General features: G+C 41.6%; 3 protein-coding genes and 1 non-coding gene across 11 annotated transcripts in view; 1 reads left to right on the top strand and 3 right to left on the bottom strand.

Moving 5' to 3' along the window:
* The window catches only part of specc1 (sperm antigen with calponin homology and coiled-coil domains 1), a 69,062-nt gene extending 61,643 nt beyond the window's left edge, over positions 1-7,419 (bottom strand). For all 3 annotated transcript variants that reach the window (XR_004616009.1, XM_034606032.1, XM_034606036.1), the window contains exon 1: positions 7,281-7,419. The gene's annotated coding sequence lies outside the window, so the exon portion shown is untranslated. The remainder of the gene's footprint in view (positions 1-7,280) is intronic.
* Positions 7,420-8,282: 863 nt separating this feature from the next.
* On the top strand, positions 8,283-11,239 carry timm22 (translocase of inner mitochondrial membrane 22 homolog (yeast)). The gene is made up of 4 exons (XM_034606108.1): positions 8,283-8,598; positions 9,537-9,733; positions 10,667-10,739; positions 10,819-11,239. Exons 1-4 carry the CDS (start codon positions 8,340-8,342, stop codon positions 10,893-10,895), a joined length of 606 nt encoding a protein of 201 aa, XP_034461999.1. The 5' UTR covers positions 8,283-8,339; the 3' UTR covers positions 10,896-11,239.
* Positions 11,240-12,780: 1,541 nt separating this feature from the next.
* The window catches only part of abr (ABR activator of RhoGEF and GTPase), a 131,964-nt gene continuing 121,572 nt past the window's right edge, over positions 12,781-23,172 (bottom strand). For 5 of the 6 annotated variants that reach the window (XM_034606026.1, XM_034606027.1, XM_034606028.1 and 2 more), the window contains 7 exons: positions 20,175-20,234; positions 19,769-19,878; positions 19,494-19,633; positions 18,299-18,433; positions 18,036-18,141; positions 16,640-16,796; positions 12,792-14,339 (listed from right to left, as the gene is read on the bottom strand). In XM_034606026.1, coding sequence (XP_034461917.1) covers positions 14,250-14,339; positions 16,640-16,796; positions 18,036-18,141; positions 18,299-18,433; positions 19,494-19,633; positions 19,769-19,878; positions 20,175-20,234 — 798 coding nt within the window. In that variant the 3' untranslated portion in view covers positions 12,792-14,249. Of the gene's footprint in view, positions 14,340-16,639; positions 16,797-18,035; positions 18,142-18,298; positions 18,434-19,493; positions 19,634-19,768; positions 19,879-20,174; positions 20,235-23,172 lie in introns of all 6 variants that reach the window. The other variant, XM_034606025.1, reaches the window with a different exon arrangement.
* On the bottom strand, positions 20,724-20,796 carry trnav-aac. Its single transcript has one exon. It is a non-coding gene; the product is annotated as a tRNA-Val (tRNA).

Below are 23,172 nucleotides of genomic sequence, written 5' to 3'. Positions count from 1 at the left end.
TGTTACTCACTAAAATTCATATTGGTCAGACTCTAATTTAACCAGAACCATAAATGACAAGGTTAACATGATACTGATGACAGTGTTAGCACATAGGAAATAAGCTTCTCACAAATGAAAGCAGAGATTATATGTGTGTTTTTCTTGCTGTTGATGTGTTGCTACTGTTACTGATCTCTGTTACAGGCCATAATAACAGCTGAACATGTGAACATCCCCTTCAAGAGAGCCGGAATAGATTTCTGTTACTATATCAGTAGTATGGCAGTAGGAAGTGAGAGCAACATGTGCGCTTAAATGGGCGAAATGAAATGGGCTTCACCACGTTGGCAGCTCTGACGCATCTGTACAACACCTGGGTCTAAGAAAGTGCAGTGTGAAAACTCATTATCTCAGCTGAAGTGAAACAGGAAGAGGGTGGGAGTAGTCTGCATCTCATGCTGTGAGACGGTCTCTGTTCTCCTTCTCGGTTCCCCCTTTAGTCTGGAGGGACCTGAAACTCGTCCACAACAAGACGCAAACCCTTTTCCCTAAAAGCTGCATCAAGGAAGTTACAGGCTTGTTTCACATAAAACTAGAGACCGTAGGATCACACCAGACACAATGTCAATGAACTTGTTCCATGAACCATGAGTTCTCAGTTGTCTACACTACATTAATCAAATCATAAGATGGTCAGTAGTTTTACCTAATGTCTTACAGTGGACAGGATTGATTGAACTGGGATGCAACGAAACATGAGTTAAACAAAATACTGACAACTCACATTTGTGTAGTGGGCCTTCATTTTGATCCTCTTGCATGTACAGTATGTGACAAGATCTGTACATGCCGAAGGCCTCAAAACTGCCTCATTTGCTTTTGTAAGTGTCTGCATGGCCACATTTTGTCATGTCATGTTAATACAGACACTCATTGACATAGTGTATTCCATGGGCCCTTAATCTAATCTTAACCTAAGACCGACCCTAACCCCAACCCTAAAACCAAGTTTTAACCCTCTAAAGGCCCTGTGAGGTTGTGAGGGCCAGAATGTCCTCACTTTTCCAAAATACCCTTACTCCCAAAGGTCTTACAGTCAAACTGATTCTCAAGTACACACACGCACACGCACACACACACACACACCTGTAAATGTGTGACATTTTGTGCAGTCACAGCAGCAAGCGAGAGTTATGATCACAACCAATATGCTAAACAAACTAGAATAGCTGTGCAAACACTACTTAAATTGTTAAAGAACCTGAACATCCAGCCAAGATTCAACACCTCAAAAGTGGTATGTACTGTACTATGTAGGTTTGCACATACATTTTGTTTGAGGCTATAAGCTACCATGCTAACTGCGCCTTTGTACACAGTGCCACTGATTTGAAATATTGCTGGAAAGAGTCAATCAAGAGCCCTAACAAGCCTTCAAGAATGATTTTATAATTTATAAATAAAAACACAGAAAAACTCCTCCTCAGCATCCGATTATGAAATAGTCAACAGATAAGAGGTGGTTCTTAAATCAGCATCTTTGAGTTCAAGAAGAGATGAGAAGAAAAAAGAGTCAGTGGGAGAAAGTGCTGAGTTGTTGATTTCCTGATCAAGACGTAGATCGATAGATTGTTTGGCAAGGGTTTGGGCCCACTTAGCAATAATTACCAAACTTTCAAAATAACAAGTGTTTGCTAGGCTCATTAAATTTGATGTATCATGGCCAAGAGGTAGGAGAAGGAATAAAAAGTTCCCACTTAACATCTGATTATTGACACAATATTCACAGCTATTTTCATTATATTGTGTACTTGAATTTAACTTTTAAAAGTCCTTATTCATGGATTACAGACCAATGCACACACTCTACAGTGATCAGTCCTCTCAAGATAAATGCCCCTGTTAACTTTTCTGCTGTTGGTGATATATGCTATGTGTGGAATTTATTAACTTAATGGATATAAATAAGATTAAAAAAAACTTGGAATTAAGAATCCACATCCAGATCTATTTGTCCCCATTCAAAAAAAGAATGAATGATGTGCTGAATGCAGTCAGAGACATGCCTTACCCCCTAAAAAAAAATCTCTATTTTGTTTTCACCAGGCCTAAAGTAGTATATGGATACAGTCTTCATGCATATTTCATCTACTTCATCCTCCGTTTCATCTTTCTCAGAGCTGCGCTCCCTCGAGAGACCAACTTCCTGCTCGGATGGTGTCAAAGTTCTTGTCTAATAAACAGGCAGTCAGAGCCACGTTGCAGAGTCCTCAGCTGCTTTCCTGTCTGGTATGAGTGGGCGGATTCCATAGAAACACTAGCATAGCGTCCATGAGAACCGTGAGGGAATAAAAAAAGACAACAGAGCTCAGTGTTTTTCCACAACGGAACATTTTAGTGTAAGAGCCATTGAGCAGAATTACTGTCCAACCCAAGAGGAGCTTTCCCCTCCCTATGTCCTCTGAGTTTGCAACAGACTTGTGGCATAATAACCACCTGATGTGCACTGTGGGTGTGTTTAACTTGTGTGAAGAGAGACCAGAGGAGATTACAATGGGTCAAACAGCTTTCAGCTACCGAGCAAATACTTAAACCACACTCCCCACACACGCCGAACGTCACAGCTGTAAACCCGCTTGTCCTGTTCACCTGGAAGGGATGATAATAATATCACATCATCTATTTATTCTTGACTCGCACATCCCACTTCACTGCAGGTTGTCGCTGCTGCTCACAGGCTACGGAGGAGGCAAAAGAGAAGTGTGATCATATCTCAGCTTTGCTTCAGAAGTGGGCCCAGATGACCCATTTAGAGAAGCAGCAGCATTCCTTGAAGCTAGTGGGTTAGATTGTGATGCTTGTCAAGTATGTGGTCCATTTCCTGGACGGTGTTTGAATTAAAAGCAGAGCCTCAGGAAAAAGATGCTTGGAGCTGCCTTCCTTCACAGCTAACTTATACACCTCGCAGACAGAAAGCAATGTCGATGGTAGATGTGGAGACAGGGAGCCACCCTGGCCTCTGGCAGTACTGAGTTTATATTTAGTTTAAATATCACACAGAATTGGGCTGCAACCAGCTAGCTGAGCAGCTTCACATTCTGTCAGAAATAAGGACACTTCTATTTATATTTATAACATAAATATATCATTTGGGACATGCTTTTATCTAAAGTGACTTGCATCTGAGGTGCACCACTGAAGCGTCAGTACAATGGAGACCTTGAAGTAAGTAGTAAGTGCTAAATCTGTCCAATAAGACAACGTGTAGGAGATGAGATAAATACGTTAGGGGGTGTCAGGAGAGGAGGTGCTCTCAGAGGAGATGAGTCCTCAAGACGCCACTGATCCGATAGCATTTGGTAGCTTCTCCCACCATCGAGGAACCACAAACCAGAGGAGTCTGGCCTGCGGTTGCCTATTTACTGACTAAACCTCGCACCAGTTCTCAGTCCAGTGGTAATCAGTTAATTTCCCCTTATCTCCTCAATTAAAGCCTCCTCCACTGCAGTAAATGACATGCTACTCCATCTGTATGCAGACCAGGCCTCGCCTCCCGAGGAAAGATAACAAGTCTGTCTTCTAAGTTTCCACTGCACTGTAAATGACAGCTAAATGAATGAGAGACTCTCAAACGGAGCGGAAATAAAAGAATAAATAAGGTAAATAACATGAATTAAATTTTGTTTTATAAACTCTTTAATATTTGTTTTCTTAGAGGATGAGGGTCCTGTTGATGTGTCCGGCAACGGTAAGGAAAACGCTGAACTTGAACAGTAAGCAACATCTTGGATTAACAGTTGATTTCTAGTAGGGTCACATGAACTTTTCATTCTGATTTGGTCATATTAGAAACCTATGGAACTATGTGTATCAGATCCTAAACTGTTTGGGGGGATTTTGACATTGGCATCTGTGACAGTGTGGCCTAAAAGTGTGATGATTAAAAAGGGAGTGACCAAATGGCTTAACCTGATGTTTACCTTGAAAATCATTTTTTAATCAACAAAGTAATAAATTTCATAATAGAACTACTTTATAAATGAGGCTATTTGTAAATCCATCCATTATCTATAACATTTGTCCTTTGTGGGTCGTGCAGGGAGGTGGAGTTAATCCCAGCTGACATTGGACAAGAGACGGGTACACCCTGGATAGGTCGCCAGTCCATCTACATTGACTGACAGCTCATTAACGGCTGACACTACACAGCAACTAATGGTCTTGATGAATTCAGCACCGACAGGATCAGCATCAGGTTCAGGAGGACGGCCGAGGGTTACATAATCAAACCCAGACTCATGTCTCACAGGTCCTTATTATAATGGAATATCCTTCCATAGAGTAGTGGAATTACTAGGCAGTGAATTCAGCATCAGAGAATGTGAAGTAATACAGCACAACACCACATCCCTGCAGTACAGTCTTTCACCGTTCTTACCACAGCTGGATAAGGTCATTCCAAATGTTACCCCACCCCCCACCCTGAGTCATTTCATATGTCCGCTATAGCAGCAGATGAAGGACTCCAGGACATCCCTAAGTGTCCCTTAGTAATGTAGTTACCATAAGTAAATTTAGAACACCAACACTTAGAGGGCATATACTGTACCTGAGTATGTGGGACTGAGAGGAGAATTCTCTTTCCAATGTCACATTCACATACATACATTTAAATTCTTCAGCTGTCAGGAGGATCACCGGTAATCACTTTCTGTCAAGATAAAACAAGCGATACTGCCACTGTACAACAAGCCATGGGTTCTCCCCACATAACCCTTGGCTATGAAAGCCAATGACTAACTGCCTGGATAATGAGTTGAACAGAGGATGAACACAGCTATAGGAAAAAGAAAAACAAGGGAGATTCATTGCTCCGGGCTCTACAAGGACAAACAGTGTGGCTCCAGGTAAGAGTGTTTGTTTGTGCGTGTTCCTCCATCAGTGGCTAACACACAAGCCAAGTAATCAATAATAAACTCTAAAGCTGCTCTAAGACAAGCACTGAACTCTGGATAATCTCCTCAAATTATGCAGAGGGGCTGTATGTGAGAATGCAAATGTCCAAGTGAGAGTTTCTCCACCCAGACCTCAAAACCCACTGATTCACAGTGAGCGAGTGGGCGTGTTAATGACGTTTTCAACATACGAGAGACCCATTTAATAAGCAACATTAAAACAACAAAAAGAAGCAGTGCCATTCATGTAGAAGACACTGACGAAGCTGTCAAGGGAGCTTTAGGCGATATGGGCTGACGCCGGTGCTGATGTGCCGTCGACAAAATCAACGGATCTCTGCAGCGGAATTAATACGTCATGTCCTGCTTCCTGCACCACCCCTCACCTGAACACTCAGGAGATGTCTGTGTTGTTGTGAATACATCGGAACGGGGAATCTCCTGCTGTGTTGTTCATGTGTGAACAGCAGTTGTGCGGACATTCTCCGGAGATCATATCTGGAAACGGCTTACAGACTAATTGTAAATTTGGCAATCCGATCGGTTCCGGAGATCCAGCACAAAATGTGGAACTGTGTAGCACAGCATGTCCCGCACAGAGCACAGAGGCCTGAGTTTAACCATGAGGAAAAAAAACAAAGGCTGTAATTACCTACAAACGACATGCACATTGACTGCATCATAAATGACTGGAGCACTGCTCGTATTTGAACTACTGGCATAATCAAAGGGATCAGACGAAAGTGAAAGCTGTCATTTGTTGCACATTTGGTTTTTCAGGAAGGAACCGTGTACCACTGAAAGTCTGGTTTCCTCTCTAAACACAACATTAGCTCTGCAATTAGATTATTTTTAAAGCTTTCCCTTTTGTCACATCCAATTATGAGCCACAGCGATACATGGCCAAAATAGCAATGGTTTATTATTCAAGCGAGTGTTTCTGAAACACTGATTGCATGTGTTCAAAGATTAAGTAATTTCTCTACCCCTGACTTCACTTTTTCAGTATACAAGTAAAGATTTTATGGTAAGAAAAGAACGACACACACAGTAGCTTAGTCAGGATGCTAGTTTGCCATATTGAAGCATTTACGGACCTATTTAAGACAGAGAGAACAAACCTCTACTGATAACTAACACAGCAACACTTTGTTCCACTGCTTCACATGGCACTGATCTAATGAGGAACAAATGGCGAGCGGATCATGTGAAGAGAAACCACTTGCAGCGCACTGAGGTGGGCCTGTGAGAAGAAAAAAAAAACGCTTGCCGTGCACTGAAAAGGTTCCAAATTTCACATTTTTTGCTGCCAAAGCCGACAGCAGCAAAGTGTGAAATGCACATAAAAACACAGGGAGCCAACGCTGTGGGGCTAATGTGGTAAATACAGTTAGAACTTCATCTGTCAGCACAGGCTTCTGTCAGAAGCTGCAGGTTACACAGAGTTTAGCTACGGCACATAAAGACTGGTGATTAAACATTTTAATGACTGACATCCTTTAAAGATAGAATACATTTAAGACAGAAGTTTAGAGCTGGGCTGCAACGTCCAATGAGAATATTAATGGAGATTAATGAAAGATTAATGATTAGGATTAAGATAAGTGGAAACCATTTAACATATAAATAAATAATAAACTCTCCCTCATCCATATAAACTGAAAACATGTGTATTTAACATACTTTTGGGTTTTTTGTAAGGATGGTGGGAGCTGCACTGAGGAGACTCAGTATTTTTAGCATCCTGAGCACAGCTTTGATTGAGTTGCAGTATCTTCCTCCACACTGGAGAACGATCACAGGTTATACCAGGCTTCAGTAAGAAAACTCCATCTCTGTCGGATCTGACTCATGACATGGTGCAGTAAGAAGTGCGCCAGTGACAGGGATGTTTCCGAGGCAGGTCGAGAGCAGGGATCGAACTCACGACTATAGGAATGGTGCAACGTTAGCAAAATGAGAAGAAAAAAAACAAGGATGGAGCCACGTGAAATGTGAAATATGTCGCCCGACATCATAGTCGTACGGTGACACATGAAGTTAACACGTCCTCAGGTTAAAAAACACCCTGCTCCACAATGATTAGTCATTAAATTAAAGGCACAATGCGCGCGAGGGGACTTGTTACTGTCAGCTGCTAACGTGCTGTCATCGGTCTGGCGACAACACAACAACACGTCCCGCGCGACTCTCTCTCTCACACACACACACACGTTACTTCATTTAAACCCACAGCAGAGACGCACTGGCGGGGAAGTTGACACAACCGGACGCAGTGGACGTTACAAAGCGACTCGAGTCGTGTGAGGTGTCGGTATAAATGAGGATATCAGCGGCTCTCACCTGTCCGCTGTGTCCGCGGTGTCTCCTCTCATCGGGATGCTGCTGCTGCTACTGCTGCTGCTGCCGCCACAGACGCGCGCGCGACTCCTGACGGCGCCACCGACGGCTCGTGCCGCGCTGGCGCCGGTAGGTGGAGCGCGCGCAGCAGCGAGCTGTTTTGGCGCAGTGCTCGAGGTGAATCCTGGGAAACGTAGTCTTTTTTTTTTTTAATGACAGGCGAGAGTTCATGGAGTTTAGGACTATCTTTAGTCATATTTGGTTGTTCCCTTTATTTAAACGGGATGGAAACACATCTGTAACACATCTGCCACAAATATACACAGAGTTAAGCTGCACGAATGTGGCATGCATTACAGGACTGAGAGTGGTTTGTTATATTTATTTACTTATAAATACTCATTAATGTACACCATATTGATTATTATTATTATATTATCATCAATATTATAATTTTTATTATTTCTGTTATTTTTCTCCTCATTATTATTATTATCATCCTCATTATTATCATTGTGATTATTCTTATCAATGTTGTTATTATTATTATAAATATTATTATCATCAATGTTATTATTGTTATTATTCTTATCATTATTGATGTTGTTATTATCATTATTATTATTTTCCTCATTATTATTATAAGTAGTAGTAGTGGTATTATTATTATTATTATTATTATTATTATTGTTATCCTCATCATCCCCATCAGTGTTATTATTACTATCGCCAACAACTGGAGTTAAAAAATGTTAAATATTAAAACAAGTTAAAGTTTGAATCACACGCATTAGTGGAGGGTCCGGATCATTGGCTGTCTTAATCACGTGTTCACGTTGTGTCGAATGTACTGACAATAATTTTAATAAAACACTTCATTGGAACATAAGAATAGTAATATTAAAATTCATACATATATTTTCCGGTTTTACTGTTCATTCGTATAATTATATTTATTTCTATTTTGGTTATTTCTGTACTCAGGCTTTAGAAATGTGACGAATCTGCAAACGCTTGTCGTAGCGTGGGCTACATTTACGTAAGGCTCTGTCATTGAGAAACATGGCCGCCTCCACGGGAGCTGCGGGCGCTGCTGCTGCCGCCGCCGACCCACAAGGTCCGGGCCCGGCTGCTCCGGGTCTGGACACCATCCAGTACAGCCTGATGCTGGAGCACCTGATCGGGGACAAGCGGCCGCTGAAGGAGCTGAGCCCCGGGGTGATGGGGGGACTGCCGGTGCCGCTGAAGAGCGACGAGCAGAAGATGATCGAGAGAGGAATGGAGAGCTGCGCCTTCAAGTCCGTGCTGGCCTGTGTGGGAGGTAAATACCCCTCAGCTGCATAGACCCTTTATATACAGGTGTATTATATACAGGTTTGTGTATACATCATGCAGGATTTGTTATATAGATTCTGGGCTGTGGGCTCTGGGCTCAAAGCTCCACATTAGCATCTGTACGAGGCAAGACTCCCTCTTCCCTTAACCCTTTACTACGGTGAGTAAAAGAAACTCCAAAACAACTTTTAATAGGGGGAAAATCCTAAAAACCTCAGAGTGAGTTACTAGTTAGGGATCCCTCACAGAGGACGGAGTTGCAACAGATTTCATCAGTAACAGAGCACATCAAGAAAACAATATTTACAACATTCATGAGAAAAGACTGTGTCTAACAACAGTAGTATATATATGTGAGTGAACATATTGTTTATCTAAACAATCAAATTTATTATCATAATCCACGATCAGCTGCCAACACGATCCACCAGGTTTCCTGCACATTACACTAACATGACCGGTCACTTCAAAGGCAGTAACGGTATGATAGTCATAGTGGAGTAGCGTACATGCATCATGTGACATACATCATGTGACATACATCATGTGACATACCTCCCTCTCCACAATCCATAATACACACCCACCCTATTAGGCCGTCTATATAAGCAGAGAACATTTCCTATCACTCCCTATTGCTGCCAGTTCCTTCAGCCCCTCCACCACCCCAGCATCCACCTGTAGGCTCCGACTGGGGTTATAAGTATTTGCTCATCACTCCCATCATATCTATGTTATCATATCGGGGGGGAGTCATTAAGTTGGAGCCTTGACGCCAAACACTAACATGTTCTACTGTTGCAATAAACATTCTAACACGAGTTGTCTGACTGAACTACACTAATATTGTCTTCCTGAAGTCTGCAGATTCGCTCGTGCTTTTATATATTACCTCACTCATGTCGGTGTGTGTTCTCTCCACAGGGTTTGTTCTTGGAGGAGCCTTTGGTGTTTTCACTGCCGGCATCGACACCAACGTTGGCTTCGATCCTAAAGACCCCCTGAGAACTCCGACAGCTCGAGAAGTCCTCAAAGACATGGGCCAGAGGGGCATGTCCTACGCCAAGAACTTTGCCATCGTGGGCGCCATGTTCTCCTGCACAGAGTGCGTCATAGAATCAGTAAGTCCCAACTCTGGCTGCTCCTCATGGTGTCTTCATCATGTGGTGGATATAAACACACAGTTTATAAACAGGACTGAAATGAAAGACTGTCATTAGAATGTGGTTTTAAAAAAAAAGAAAATCATTTAAATATGATACTACACATCAGTTGTCTGTTAAATCTGATTTAGATATTAAAGAATAAATGAATGAGGTTGAGAATTAAATATCTGGCAGGAGCTTAAAGTAAAGAAATAAATTAGATAAAGGAAACTTCATAATGTCCCATGTTCTCTGTAGCAAAACAACAAATTCAAAATGAATGTAAACACTTTGTTTATCTCTGAAGTTTCTTTGTTACAGTTGCACAGCTACATGAGTGGGTGTGTTCAGTGTGATGGGGGGGGGGGGGGGGTTTCTAACACTGCTCCAAAAGTACCAAATGTGTAAAATAACACAAAACAGCTGAAACATTGATTATGTCGATAGGAGAAATGTGAACAATCCCGATGACAAATGGCAAACACATGTAGAAATGGAAGAGTATTTCCAAGTGGAACCAACAATGAATGAAACACATAGAGTCTGTGTGGAGGTGTTAGTAATTGTATTTAATAATTGTTGTTTGACTGACTGGAGAGCAGTTTTATATGTTTGTGTAAGTGCACAGGAATAATCATAGTTTGGTTTCACAGCGTTGCTTCAACAGATCTCTGACAGTATTTGGATTGAAGCTATATAAGTACTAACTATTTAAGGAAATACCTCATCTTCCATATTTCCTGACAGATGTTTTTGTAGAGCTCCTCTGCTTTCTCAAAATGGTGTGACAGCTCCCCCTGGTGTTGAACTGTTACACAACGCTATGTAGATTTCCAAAACAAACAAACCTTCACTCTTTCCTGATGGTTTTTTTTCCCTTTCTTTTTTGTGTCTGCTCTTGATTTGCAGCACCGAGGTAAATCTGACTGGAAGAACGCAGTGTACAGCGGTTGTGTAACAGGAGGAGCGATTGGATTCCGTGGTATGTAGCCTGATTACAATTCTCATGTTATACATTAAAGGTATTTTATTTCTAATGGGTGTTTTCTTCTGTTTTGCAGCTGGTCTGAAAGCTGGGGCCCTGGGATGTGGAGGTTTTGCTGCGTTCTCCGCTGCCATTGAATATTATTGGCGGTGAGCCGTTAAAGAGCGGCTCAGTGGGCGAGAACTGAATGTGTACATGTGGACGAGCCTGTGAGGACTCACTGTGAATATCTACCCGCACATGGAGGATTTCTGCAGAGGCACAACTGATTTATTCGGAGGAAGTCACAGGTTCCTGTTTGTACAGTGACGCCACCGTGAACTGAAACAGACCCGCCTTCTGTTTTCCTCCTGTGTTTCATCTACTTCTGTCTGGTGGGAAGTTTGAGCAAAACAAACCAACTTGTTATGGAAAAATCAAGAAACTCTGCTGAATGCTTTAGAGGTAAAATGTATAAAGGTTAAATGAAAATCACTGTTACTCTGAGTCACGATCACCTCAAGTCAGACTCAGATAAACTGTTCTTGTTGTAGAACATTGATATGATTTGTCAGTAACTAATCCACAGCAGGATATTTATATTAAATGTGTTTTTTTTGTTAACTCTGGCATCCATCACTTTAATGTGTTGACTCTCAGTGCATCATGGTTACAATGGAAATATTAAAGCGCAGCCAACAACATAACTTCTTCCAAATAATCACACAAAAATGTATTATAGGCACAGATCCAACCTCGTCTTCAAGTGTGTAAACCATGGGGCGTGTAGGAGAAAGTGGCATATTACACTCAGGACACACATCCAGTGCAGTCAACGCAAATCCTTTTCCTCTCCCCCCCAAAAAAAACTATGCAAAAACTAACATGTACTAATGAGCTAAATGCATTTCATTGTCATTAAAGTACCAACATTCAACCTACAAAATCTGTGAAGACTTAACATATGCACCTTACACCTCTATATCTCAAAATTAGTTTATTTAATGTGGACACTAAAGCACGAGATCATTTGGATCTGGATAAAACAAGTCAAGCATCATTATTTAAAACAAGCTCGAGTCCCCGTCCACACAGAACAACAGGCCCTGCTGTGATTACACCTGTACGTCCTGTCCTTCAGAGACAACTGTTCCATCGTCTCAGTGCTCAGCTTTTGGGAATAGATGGAATTTGTCCCAGTCACCATCTTATTCAATAATAAAAACCCTCAAACCAACTAGGTTATGTTCTTGCCCCTGTTTGATGGTTTGTCAGCAGGATTATGCAAAAAGTATTGAACTGCTGATGAAACTGGAAGGATGGAACATGAGCCAAGAAATAACTCATCTAATTTTGTCATGGATCTGCATCAGGGAGCGGATCCTGGAAATTATTTTTGTTTGTGCTTATTTAATGATTCGATTAAAAAAATATTTTCTATAATTTCTTAGGGAACAATTATTGGTTCTTGATGAAAATCGGGCACATTCTGGGGACAGATATCTAAGAGTGTGAAATGTGGTGGAGCTTGAGCGAGTTTATGGACACTTGGGCCTCGGTGGAGAAATGTGTTCTACTGAATGCCATTCATTTGAGTTCTTTCAACAATTTTTAAAACTGACCATTGGGTGGCGCTGTATGTCAAGATCTAAAATCTTAAACATGCTGTTTAATCTTTCAGGACTGAAAAAAAAAGTTTACCCACTGAAGAAGTCTAAGATATAGGCAATTTAATTTACAATGAATTAAAAAAATAATGTTATCATAGAAATAACTGTGGAAGTCACAATTCTCAAATATATTATAAATGGGATGCTCAAAGAAAATGATATACCGTAAATGTATATGAATGTAAATGTAGAGTTTTTCTCATATTGGGGTAAGGGACAGTCAGGGTGGAAATTATTATATGTACCATATAATCAGCTGAAACATGTTTATGTAATGTGATATAGTATTTCTATTATTTTACTTTTTATGTTGTTGATCTACTGTTTCTCAGAAGAGAAAATCCCTGATGAAGCAGATCTCGACTCTTCGGGCACAAACAGACAAAGTGAGAGTGTTTTGGGAGCTTTTATTTTACTAAAAAAGGGGGGAAAAGTTCACATTGACATTTAGCCTCAATATTACAGTATATTGAAATTCTTCTCAAAAGAAGTAAAATACAACATTTTTTATTCCATTTTAATCTTATATTAAAAATATCAAATAGTACTCATCTAGCAGTGCTTACAGTATTTGAAGATATGTCGCAGGCTTGATAGCAGAAAGATTTGCTTTTTACAGAGCAGAGATGGACTTGGCCGGTCGTAGCATGGGCCCTGCAGAGACGACCCAACCTTGGTGTTACCCGGCCTGGTTTGATTGACAAGCTGAACATGCAATGAGGGCAACTACACAAATCATCCTATAGATTATACCAGTGCAGTAAGACACTTGGAACAGGCTTGCAATGCAACAACAAGAAAAAAAAGTCCGTTCTTTGTGTTTTTTTTTCTTTTCCCCGACAACCCTCATACGACGGAGGGGCTTGTCTCTCTCTACTGAGTGATCTGAAATTAATCGGCAGACGTTCTGGTGATCTTTTCTGCACAGCTTACCAACCATGGACATGGTGAGTGAGGGAATGGGACTAAAAATAACATCACTACCTGAATAAACTTCAAAAAACAGACTCCTTAGAGCATTTCTCTAGTTGCACAGAACTGTACAGGCACACATATTATATATATTTAAAATAAATAGGGCTAATTCCAGCCAAGACTCACTGGGGAGGGTCGTTCTCTCCTGTCTGTCAGTACAGAGAGAGACACGTCGCCAGCCATTTCTTAGGATGACTTCCCAGCCTCTTTGAAACCTCACAAGTTCTTCTATAGTCCCTTAAACACACTCAGTCACTCAAATACCTCCACATTGTCACTCACACGTCCCCGAGTGTCCTCCACCACATGCACAAAGACAGAAAAAGGAAACAAAAACAGCTGTTGAACAGAAATATAAAACGTGTATTTTCTGGAATGCCTCTGATCAGGGAGAAAAGGAAAACAGCTGGAGGTTGAGTCGACTGGTTTCTGAGAACATAAAACTACTGATAGTCTGGAAAGGGCTCATTAGGTGACACCACAGCACACGCCCCCATGGCATGGCATCTGGACCCCCCCTCATCCTTTCCCCACTGTGCTGCCAGAATGCCTTGTTGTCTTCGGTGGGAGGCGTGGGGTGGCTCTGCTCTCCTCACATCACAAACAGGACATGACGCATGACTACTAGACGACTAGGAAATCTCCTTCACCACCTCCGTTCAGGTTCGGCTCCACCTCTTCAGGGCAGGGGGGGGGAGCGGTTGGTTTGGAGGCGTGAAAAGGAGATGTTTATGTGTGTATGTGTGTGTGTGTGTGCATGGAAGGGGAGGGGGCTGTACAGTAGAGATGAGCTGCCTTCTGGGAGGAGAGGACCGAGTGGCCGGATGGAGTCTTCCACTCTTCCACCTGCAGGTGGCACCCTGAGGAAGGTGGGTGGGGGGTTTTAAACGTCAGTGGAGAAGTAGAGCGTGTTGCGCTTCAGTTCGGCAAAGGTGATGGTAGGATGCTGCAGGTAGTAGAGCAACACCTGGACCTGAGAGGAGAGGAAACAAGGTCATTTTATAAACACGTCTCATCTTGGTTGTTGAAATCTATACTTCTTCATGTAATACAGAGGGTTTCACAGTCTGAGAGCGAAGCCTCCTCACAGGAATTCAAATTAAATTGAGGAACCTGCATCACCCCCTAATTAGCCATTAGCAGCTCCTGTTTGCAACGAACCCATGGATGTACTTTCAATAGATGATACTGAAGAAAACTTGTGGACGTTCATCTGCAATGGACGTCTACTGTATATCATGATGTCCTTGGGAAGTGTGTGTGTAACTGAATCTAAAAATGTGAGTTTCATGTCTGGAATTGAAATACATTGAATAAACAATAAGACTTATTGCAATATTGAATAAATCAAGCACAGAGGTTTTTAACTTTAACATTGATCACCTCCATGAGGTGTTTGTATCATAGCCACTGCTGCAGCTGCTGATCTATTGCACCAACTGTCCTAGTTCTAGTAACTAAATTCAATATAAGTAGTTTTTAGACATTAAAAGTTTGTAATCTTTTTAACTTTAACACTTTTTATGAATGGTTACAGTCATTATTAGTACATAATTTAATCACTAACATCAGTTTCCTCATAACTTTATTCTCTTAAAATACTTATACCTTCTCTTTTTGTGAAGTTTAAATAATAACTATAAAATTAACTATCATTATTTATAACTATATCATAATAAATCTGGATTTGTGGCAAACTAATTTTTTTAAGTTTATATCCAAGTATTGAGCAGGCTGCTTTGATGTTGGACCACTGAACAGAATTCAGATCAAGATTCTATTGATCACTTTTATGTATGATCTGGCTCATATATGTTGAGCTTTTACTTCTCTCTGTTGTCAGAAAGTAACTGGGTGATGCCTTTGTTCACGTGGTTCATGTTCTCACAGCTCCAATGAAAAATGCTTGCCCCTCACATCAGTGCCACTAATCTAGTAAAGTTCTGGCAGTCAGTGAACTCCAGGCAGAAAAATCACTTTAGAACATTTCATAATGTTGTTGTATGTCTAGACAATCCTCTTTATGAAAATGTATGAATCAGTCTAATGCTGCTCCCTTACTGCGCTGCACTTTAGTCCTTTAATCTCCCCATTAATCAGTCTCATCAGACTGACATACGTCTGGAAACTTTAATTTAATTAAATTTACTGTTTGTTTAATTCTGCGCACAGCTTACCTGGAAAATCAGTTTTCAAGTGAATAATTGAATTTACAAAAAGCATTTTGCTTCTCAGGAAGTGTCTTCTGTGAGTCAGTGGAGCTTAATTTAATTGCTAGGTAGTTTTTTTGGAATGAGGGTAAATACATCAATCTGAGATTATATGCAGCATCTCTGAGCGGAAGCATCTTTCTTTGGTGTTTGACATTCTGTATACTTACACAATAAACATTTACAATTGAAATAAGCTGCATTACAAACACTCAGCTTCCCTGTAATTGGCTGCAGGGCCTGCTACATGTGCTCGCTACCCCATTTATGATGATTTACTCTGGATATTGTTTATTCTGCCAAGAAAAGACATTTGTGCACAGGAAGCTCATCTCTCAGTAGAGATGAATGGATGATACTCAACCTAAATACAGCTGGGAGATCAGAGCGCAGTGACAGGGGTCACTTAGCGACGTGGGAGTAAAAATTAATCTGGAAAACACATGACGCAACCGAGGAAAAATACACACCAGTCTACTGCGAACACTCCTAGTGAGTATCATGAAGATTTATAGTGAAACTAAACTAAAGAGAGCAACAGAAAGAGTTTTTCAATGTGTAGATTCACATTGGGAGGTTAACGTTTTAAAAATACAGAAAATAAAACTTTTACACCCAAAACTTAAATTCAAATGTGACTGTGGCCCTGTTCAGTCTTGGTATCAACATCCGTCCTGAGAGATCCGCTCACAAGAGGTCAACGTTAAGTACATGTGTTCACACAGTGCGTCCTGAATGTGCCTCCTGTGACAACTTGTGGATCTTACTTCCCCACTCTGTGTGCAAATAATCAGGTACATAATTTCCTTCTATGAATAGGAGCGTACAAAAAAGACGATTTATTGTGAAACTGTAGTGAGTAGCTGATCCTTCAGATGTGGTCCAAGGACGGATTTACGTTCACTCAGCGAAAAGAATGTGACCACATCTGAATGTGGTTTGAGTGATCAGATCTCAGGACACTTTTGAATGCATTCAGATGTGTGCTTAGCACCGGCCATTTGTTAGGATCACTGAGGATGGATGTTAATACCCGGTCTGAAGTGGGTTTGTGTGTAGGTACCTGTGCCATGACGTCGTGTGACCAGATGTCGGAGGCGGTGGTGATGTGCTGTCCCTTTGCGAGTTCGGCCTCTGAGGGCCTGAGCAGAGTGGGGCCAAACACGGTGGCCAGGTTGTGGAGGGACATCTTGTTGATGGGCTCCTTCTCAGCCACGCTGCTGCAGCAAAGACAGACAGGACATCAAGTTAGGACGGACAGAGGTTAATACTGAGGAAGGTACAGTCGGGTGTGGAGTCATTACAAACAGAGCCACATACAACACAGCAGACAAGCAGAACACTGTGGTTGAACTGGGAATCTGTGGGTGAGAGCATGAAGCTGACTTTTAGTGCAAAGTTCGGTAGAAAAATAAAATAAAATAAAAATTAAAAAAATATATATGTTATGATATGAAAGGTAATATATAAGCAAAGCAATATAAAAAAATCATTAATGCTCCGTAGGACTTCAAGGAATATGTCATTTTAAATGAATTAATTTCAGGATGCCAATATCTGGGTGACAAATGGCCATTGGATGATGATAAGATGATTTGATTTGACTGCCTATTTGAGTCAGGTTTCCCTCTATGATTTTTGACTTGAATATATCAGTACATATTTGGTAAAACAGTAATATGTTGACAAGGTGCAACAACTTGAGAGTGGGTTAAACGTTTTTAATCAGGAAAGAGTTGTGAAGAAGTTGTCTGATTATGAATGAACTTACTTTTCTAGTTACCTCCACCAAAGATGTTATGTTTTCGTCTGAATGAATTTGTTTGTCTGTTAGTTAGCAGGACTGTTTGTAAACTACTGGTCAGATTACCATGAAACTTGGTGGAAGGATGTGCAATGAGTCAGGAAAAGACCAATTAAATTTTGGTGCAGATACAGATCAGGGTGCGGAACCAGGAAGGTTGATTTTACTAACTTTATCATTGAGAGATTGGGGGGGGGGGGGGTTCAGCATTTTTGATGATCTCTTAGAGAATAATTCATAGATATTGATAATAAAAAAATCTGGCATGTTTAGGGGACTGATATATATGAGTGTGTGTGGTTTGGTGCAGATCCAAATAAAAATCTAGTGAATTTAAATGTGGTTTCATAAGGGGACTTATGGGACAAGTTCTCAATGAAGCCCTTTTTCCAGGTGAACACAGTAATTTGGCAAGACGGTGAGGTGGGAGAGCTTCTCAGTTGTCAGTGTGTTTTTGACGTTGAACATGAAAAACTCTGCTGGAAAGAAGTCAATCTCCTCCTTTTGGGGAAGCTCTGGCCATGGGGTGTTTCTGTATGAGGGGAGGGTTTCTGTGTGTGTGTGTGTGTGTGTGTGTGCGTGCGTGCGTGCGTGCGTGCGTGCGTGCGTGCGTGCGTGCGTGCGTGCGTGCGTGCGTGCGTGAGCACTCATGTACCGTTTGAGGTGCTCCAGCAGAGAAAGGAAGGTCATGAGGTTGGGGTCCGGCAGCGAGCGTAGGAGGTGCATCATGCAGTTCTCCTTTGCTGCTGGGTCTGAGAGCGCTGTGAGGGAGAGGAAAAAGACGTCAGGTCCAATTATGGTGAGACAGCTTTTTAACTTGAACCCTTATCCCTTCCAGCTGGGTAAAGATAACTCCTATGTAAAATCCTCAAACTGCCCCCTGCTGCTGACAAACACTTCCTCAACTGAAGCTCTCACCTATGCCCTCCATGAAGGCGGGGTAGAGGCGGTCGGTGAGCAGAGGCTCCGGCAGCTCCCTGAAGTACAGCTTCAAAGTCCCGGCGATGGCGTTAATGTCCATGTCGCTCAGCATCATCAGGATATCTTTGGTATCTACAGGTCAGACACAGACACAGAGGGATTATAAACTGAACAGACTGCATTATCACAGACCCACAATAACACAGCTGCTCTCTCTGTCTCCAGGAATGATGGAATCTCTCATAACTCAGTTGGAGTCAGATGCAGATGTGTTGAATATCACCCCCAGAAAGGAGAGGTGTTAACGGCCTCTGCTCGGTTGGACCTTGGTGACGTAACAGCAGCTGTGAACAACTCTGAGCGATTCTTACGCTTCATGAAACTTGAAGACTTGACAGCTGCTGCTCCTCAGCAGGACTCGCTGACAGTTCCCACAGATCTAATCTCTACAGAGTGTTAAAGTCAACACCTTGTTTACTGCGACACTGGGCTGCAGCAACGGCTCTACAACTTTATTCATCTTAAACGTCCACACGTACAGTCTTTATGCACAAACTACATATTCCAGAAAGTACAGTGGACAAAGTAGGTTTATGCTTTATGACTGACTTGATATCAGATCATTTGACAGGATGAAAAAAAAAAATAGACATGTAATGTATATTATTACGTATAATCTATTGGCACAGCACAATGGAAAACAGTCATTGGTCAGAGGAGTGTACTGAGCATGTTGGCCAGTTGGTGTTTAAAGATGCTCACAACACAAGTACCTTTGCATGTGTTATATTAAAAGTAAGTCGGGTTAAAGCACAGATACAGTATGTTCCCATGTTTCCATAATATAAGTTGGTTTGTTCTTTAGGTTTGAGTTTACCAGTTTAGGTTTACACAAAATACTTATAAGTACTGAAGTACATGTGTTTACAAAGCTCGTTTTTGTTTAACCATCAAAATAAGCTTATTTAATTACAATTGTCCTCTTTTTGCAAGCTTTTTTTGTTAAATTTACTTTGTACACAGCACATATGACTTGTTATGAGTTATTAAGTCAAAGATGTGGTCTTCTGACACAGCAAACATTTCCCTCAGGAACTCCTCTTCTTTCTGGTAAATATGCAACGTTGCTTATTACTGTTGTGATGAATTGTGTCCCACAGTGTCCCACAGAAACCAGCGAGTGGAGTCTTACTGGTGTCAAAAGCTGCTTTGAGGGCCTGGATATCAGTGGCCACCCCTGAGATCCTGTAGATTCCCACTTCGTCGATCCCCCTCTTCTCCACTTCCTCAATGCACTGACGGACTATGTAAGGCACCTTGGAGCGTTCACGCCTGTGGACGGAAACAGCAGCAGTTACACCCGTGTGAACATTTCTGAGGTGGGTGAATATACAGGGTTTTAAGGTTGTATTTTATTCATATATTTAGATTTGAGAATCCTGATGTCAATAACAGGAACATACTTACTTTGTCACCACGTTGATTTTGACTCCAAACACCCCACTCTGTTTTTTGGACGGCGTTCTCTTCAAGCTGAGGTCCCGACTTGTAAACTTCATGGAGAATTCCACTTTGATCTGATGATGAACAAACAACAGAGCTAAAGTAAAAGTTATTTTGGCACAATCACCAACCGCCTTTTTAGTTTATATTATAAACTATGTTCCTCTTTTCAAATATATCTGCACTCATTCTTTCAAGGACTAAACTCGCTCTTTGACTTCCAGCAGGAATGTAAGGAAACAGATTTTGTTGTGAGAAAAGCTGGGCGACCTTACATTACCTATGCCAAACAAATATGATTTCAATACTTAGTGTATGTATGTTATAATTTAAATCCCTTTCACAGTTAAAATCACTAGACTCCTCTTACCCCGTTCATCTCTATGACGTCCACGTGCCAGTTCTTGGACTGCACCGTCTGAGGATCCAGCTGAAAGACACAACACACAAGTTGGACGGTAAGTTTTTTGCTTTTATCAAATGAAGACATGATTGAATTCAAACAGAGATTTTCCCACAGGAGGACAGCGCTTAATCAAATCATTAGATAATGTTTGTCACAAATGAAAACTCATGCATCAGATCACTTCTGCATGACAGCAACTAAAAGTGGAGAGAGAGAAGCAGCTGTTTGCTGTAGCAGCGAGGGGTCGAGCCACCAGTACAAAAAAAGATGCTTTTTCCCGACATGAATCATGAGAAATATACTTAGCACAAAGAAAAATCCCACTGAGGAAAAAAAAAATCTACGTTATTAGGCTAACGTTACCTAAAGGTGCCGTCTGCCGAAAAATGTATTTGGTTTTAAATTACACAACTTTTATAGAGGATTTTTTTTTTTTTTGAAGTGAAGTACTTTCTTTCCTCATCTGGTATTTCTGCAAAAATGGATCCAATCACACTAGAGACCAATAGATACTGTTCCCGCCCAGTTTCGAACTGAGGACCTTTCGTGTGTTAGGCGAACGTGATAACCACTACACTACGGGAACTGGCGGTCAGCTGCTCCTACCCCTAGTTCGGAGAGTCCAGAGTTCACAACCGAGACTCCATATCTCTCACCTTTGACCCAGATCACAGTCGAGCCATCGGGGGGGCGTGTGTCTCCGGGAACTGCTGCTCTACAACAACACAGTCTCTAAGTCTACTTTGGGAAAGAATGATGCCACTTATGTTCCCCAAATTTGCCCTCTGCAGTCTCTTGGGGTTGCAACAGGGGCTCAATATTGGCTCAGACACTTGGCCTACTTCACCGCACACATTCTCAAAGTCTAGAACGCGAGTCCCATGATTCCCTCTGAGACATAATAGATGGATCTCGTGGAGTCTGTGCCCGCTGAGCTGAGGCCACAACAGTTAATGTCTTTTTTATAGGCTGTTTGAGCAGCCGCACTCCACAGTTATATCATTACAACCCCCCATGGCGTTGAACTCGAGAAAATAATGATTGTTGGATGAGCACAGGGGCAGCACACTTCTCTTATTGTCAGCATTAGGCTGCAACCATTAAAACTTCTCACTGAGCATATTTCATTACCTCATAAAAAGGCCATTTGGCATCGGTTTCACGCATTTCTATTATCGTTAGAGCTTGTTTTCCCAGCAGGGTTTGGGTTTAAGACGAGGGACAGGTAATCACCGCAATCGGGTCTTTACACAACTACTGCCAAGAAGAGAGGCAGGCAAAGATCCAGGACTCGCTGCTGACGCCTCCCGCAGCCCCTCAAAGTGGACTCACTGAAAAAACTAAAACTGTTCCTTCCCCTTATTTCCTCTTTGCTACCCTCCGTTAATCTAGAAACCAAAAAACTCATTAAAAATGCATGTACTCCAATATGGTTGTAAAAACAAAAAGGATCATTTACAGGCAGAGGTTACACTCACTGACCCATCTCAAAACTGTATCCTCGACTGGGCTAAACATTTTTCCTTTATTAAAAAATTCTGAGGAACTTGGCCCATTTCCCGTCCTCTGTCTTTCCTGGGAAATGAGCCGGTTTAAAGGGATGACTGCAGACAGCTTGGCTGAGGAGGCCTGCAGGAAGCAAACTCAGAGCGACATATTTTACTTAATATATTATGTTGAATGACAAGAAACAGGAGGTAACTCAACGACAGGAGAGACAAAGGTGTGGTTCTAGAGGAGAGTCATTCTTAACGCAGCCTAGAAACCAAAATAAAAAAGGGGTAAAGCTGGTTAGGTTCATCTCAATCTGACGGTGGTGGACATTGATTTAATGGTGTTTTTTAAATAAAAAGGAGACATTGCCAAGAATATGGCTGGTTTTAATAGAGGAAAGTGTTGTAGCAGACCTGAGGTAGAGAATTCCAAAGAGTGGGTCCACAATGACTTTCACCTCTGTCCGGACAGATGAGAAGTAAAATAAAAACTGTTCCTGAATGCTTAAAGGAGATTTCCAGCACGAGTATCTTCAATATCTAAGCGCATTCATGCAGAAGTCTAGAAAAAGATACCAGTCAGAAACTGTTTTGTGTTTGTGTTTTTACTTTTTTTAGAGACGTCCTCGGGCTTATATGGTTCAGATGAGGATGACATCACTGTGGTGTCAAAGCTCTCTTTGTAGGAGAGTAGTGAAAAGTATCGAGGGGGCACGACTGAGGGGAGAACACAGCAGACCGCAGCCTGAAGCTAATACCGACGTACTTTGAATGTAGCCGACTGTTGCATTCACTCATTTGTGCCATGGACCACATATAAAAAGGATTTGTACGCATTCCAGTTGTGGCACACAGCTGCAGCCTTTTCCTTTTATAGAATACAATAAATACATATGTCTATCTATGATAGACAGACACATACTCTGTACATACTCGTGCCATCCTTCCTCTCTGTGTTAAATAAGTGCGAGAGGCGGCATGTGGCAGCCACTTGTAGGCCCTAAAGAAACGGATGGCTGACTTCAGTATCTTTTCCAGCCTCTGGTTGGACTATCTGTCAGTCGAGTGGAGCACAGGCACAAATATCTCCCAGAGAGTCTGAACTTCAAAAGCAGAAGCAGACAGCTGTGAGCCCGGACGTACATACGTACAGCCTGTACTCTGCCCTTCCTGCTCCACACAGATAGAACAAATATAAGATAAGTCAGGCTGTTCTATTACCTCATGCTCTTTCTTTCATACAGACAATGCAGGGAAATAGCAAATACAGCAAGAGGAACTTGGTACAGAGGTACAATCACTTAAAGTTCAAGTTAGTTTTCCGTGAGATGGGGCGGATCTTGATGAATTTGTCATATATAGGGAACTGATATATGTGAGCGAGTGAAATTTGTTGCAGCTTGATTGAATTTAAAGGTTCAGTGTGTAGGATTTAGTGACATCTAGTGGTGAAGTTTCATGTTGCAGCT

Source organism: Hippoglossus hippoglossus, chromosome 14, assembly GCF_009819705.1.
Source record: "Hippoglossus hippoglossus isolate fHipHip1 chromosome 14, fHipHip1.pri, whole genome shotgun sequence".
In the NCBI taxonomy this organism is placed as follows: domain Eukaryota; kingdom Metazoa; phylum Chordata; class Actinopteri; order Pleuronectiformes; family Pleuronectidae; genus Hippoglossus; species Hippoglossus hippoglossus.
The sequence above is the reverse complement of the archived record's forward strand: the minus strand, read 5'-3'. Positions and strand labels throughout refer to the sequence as shown.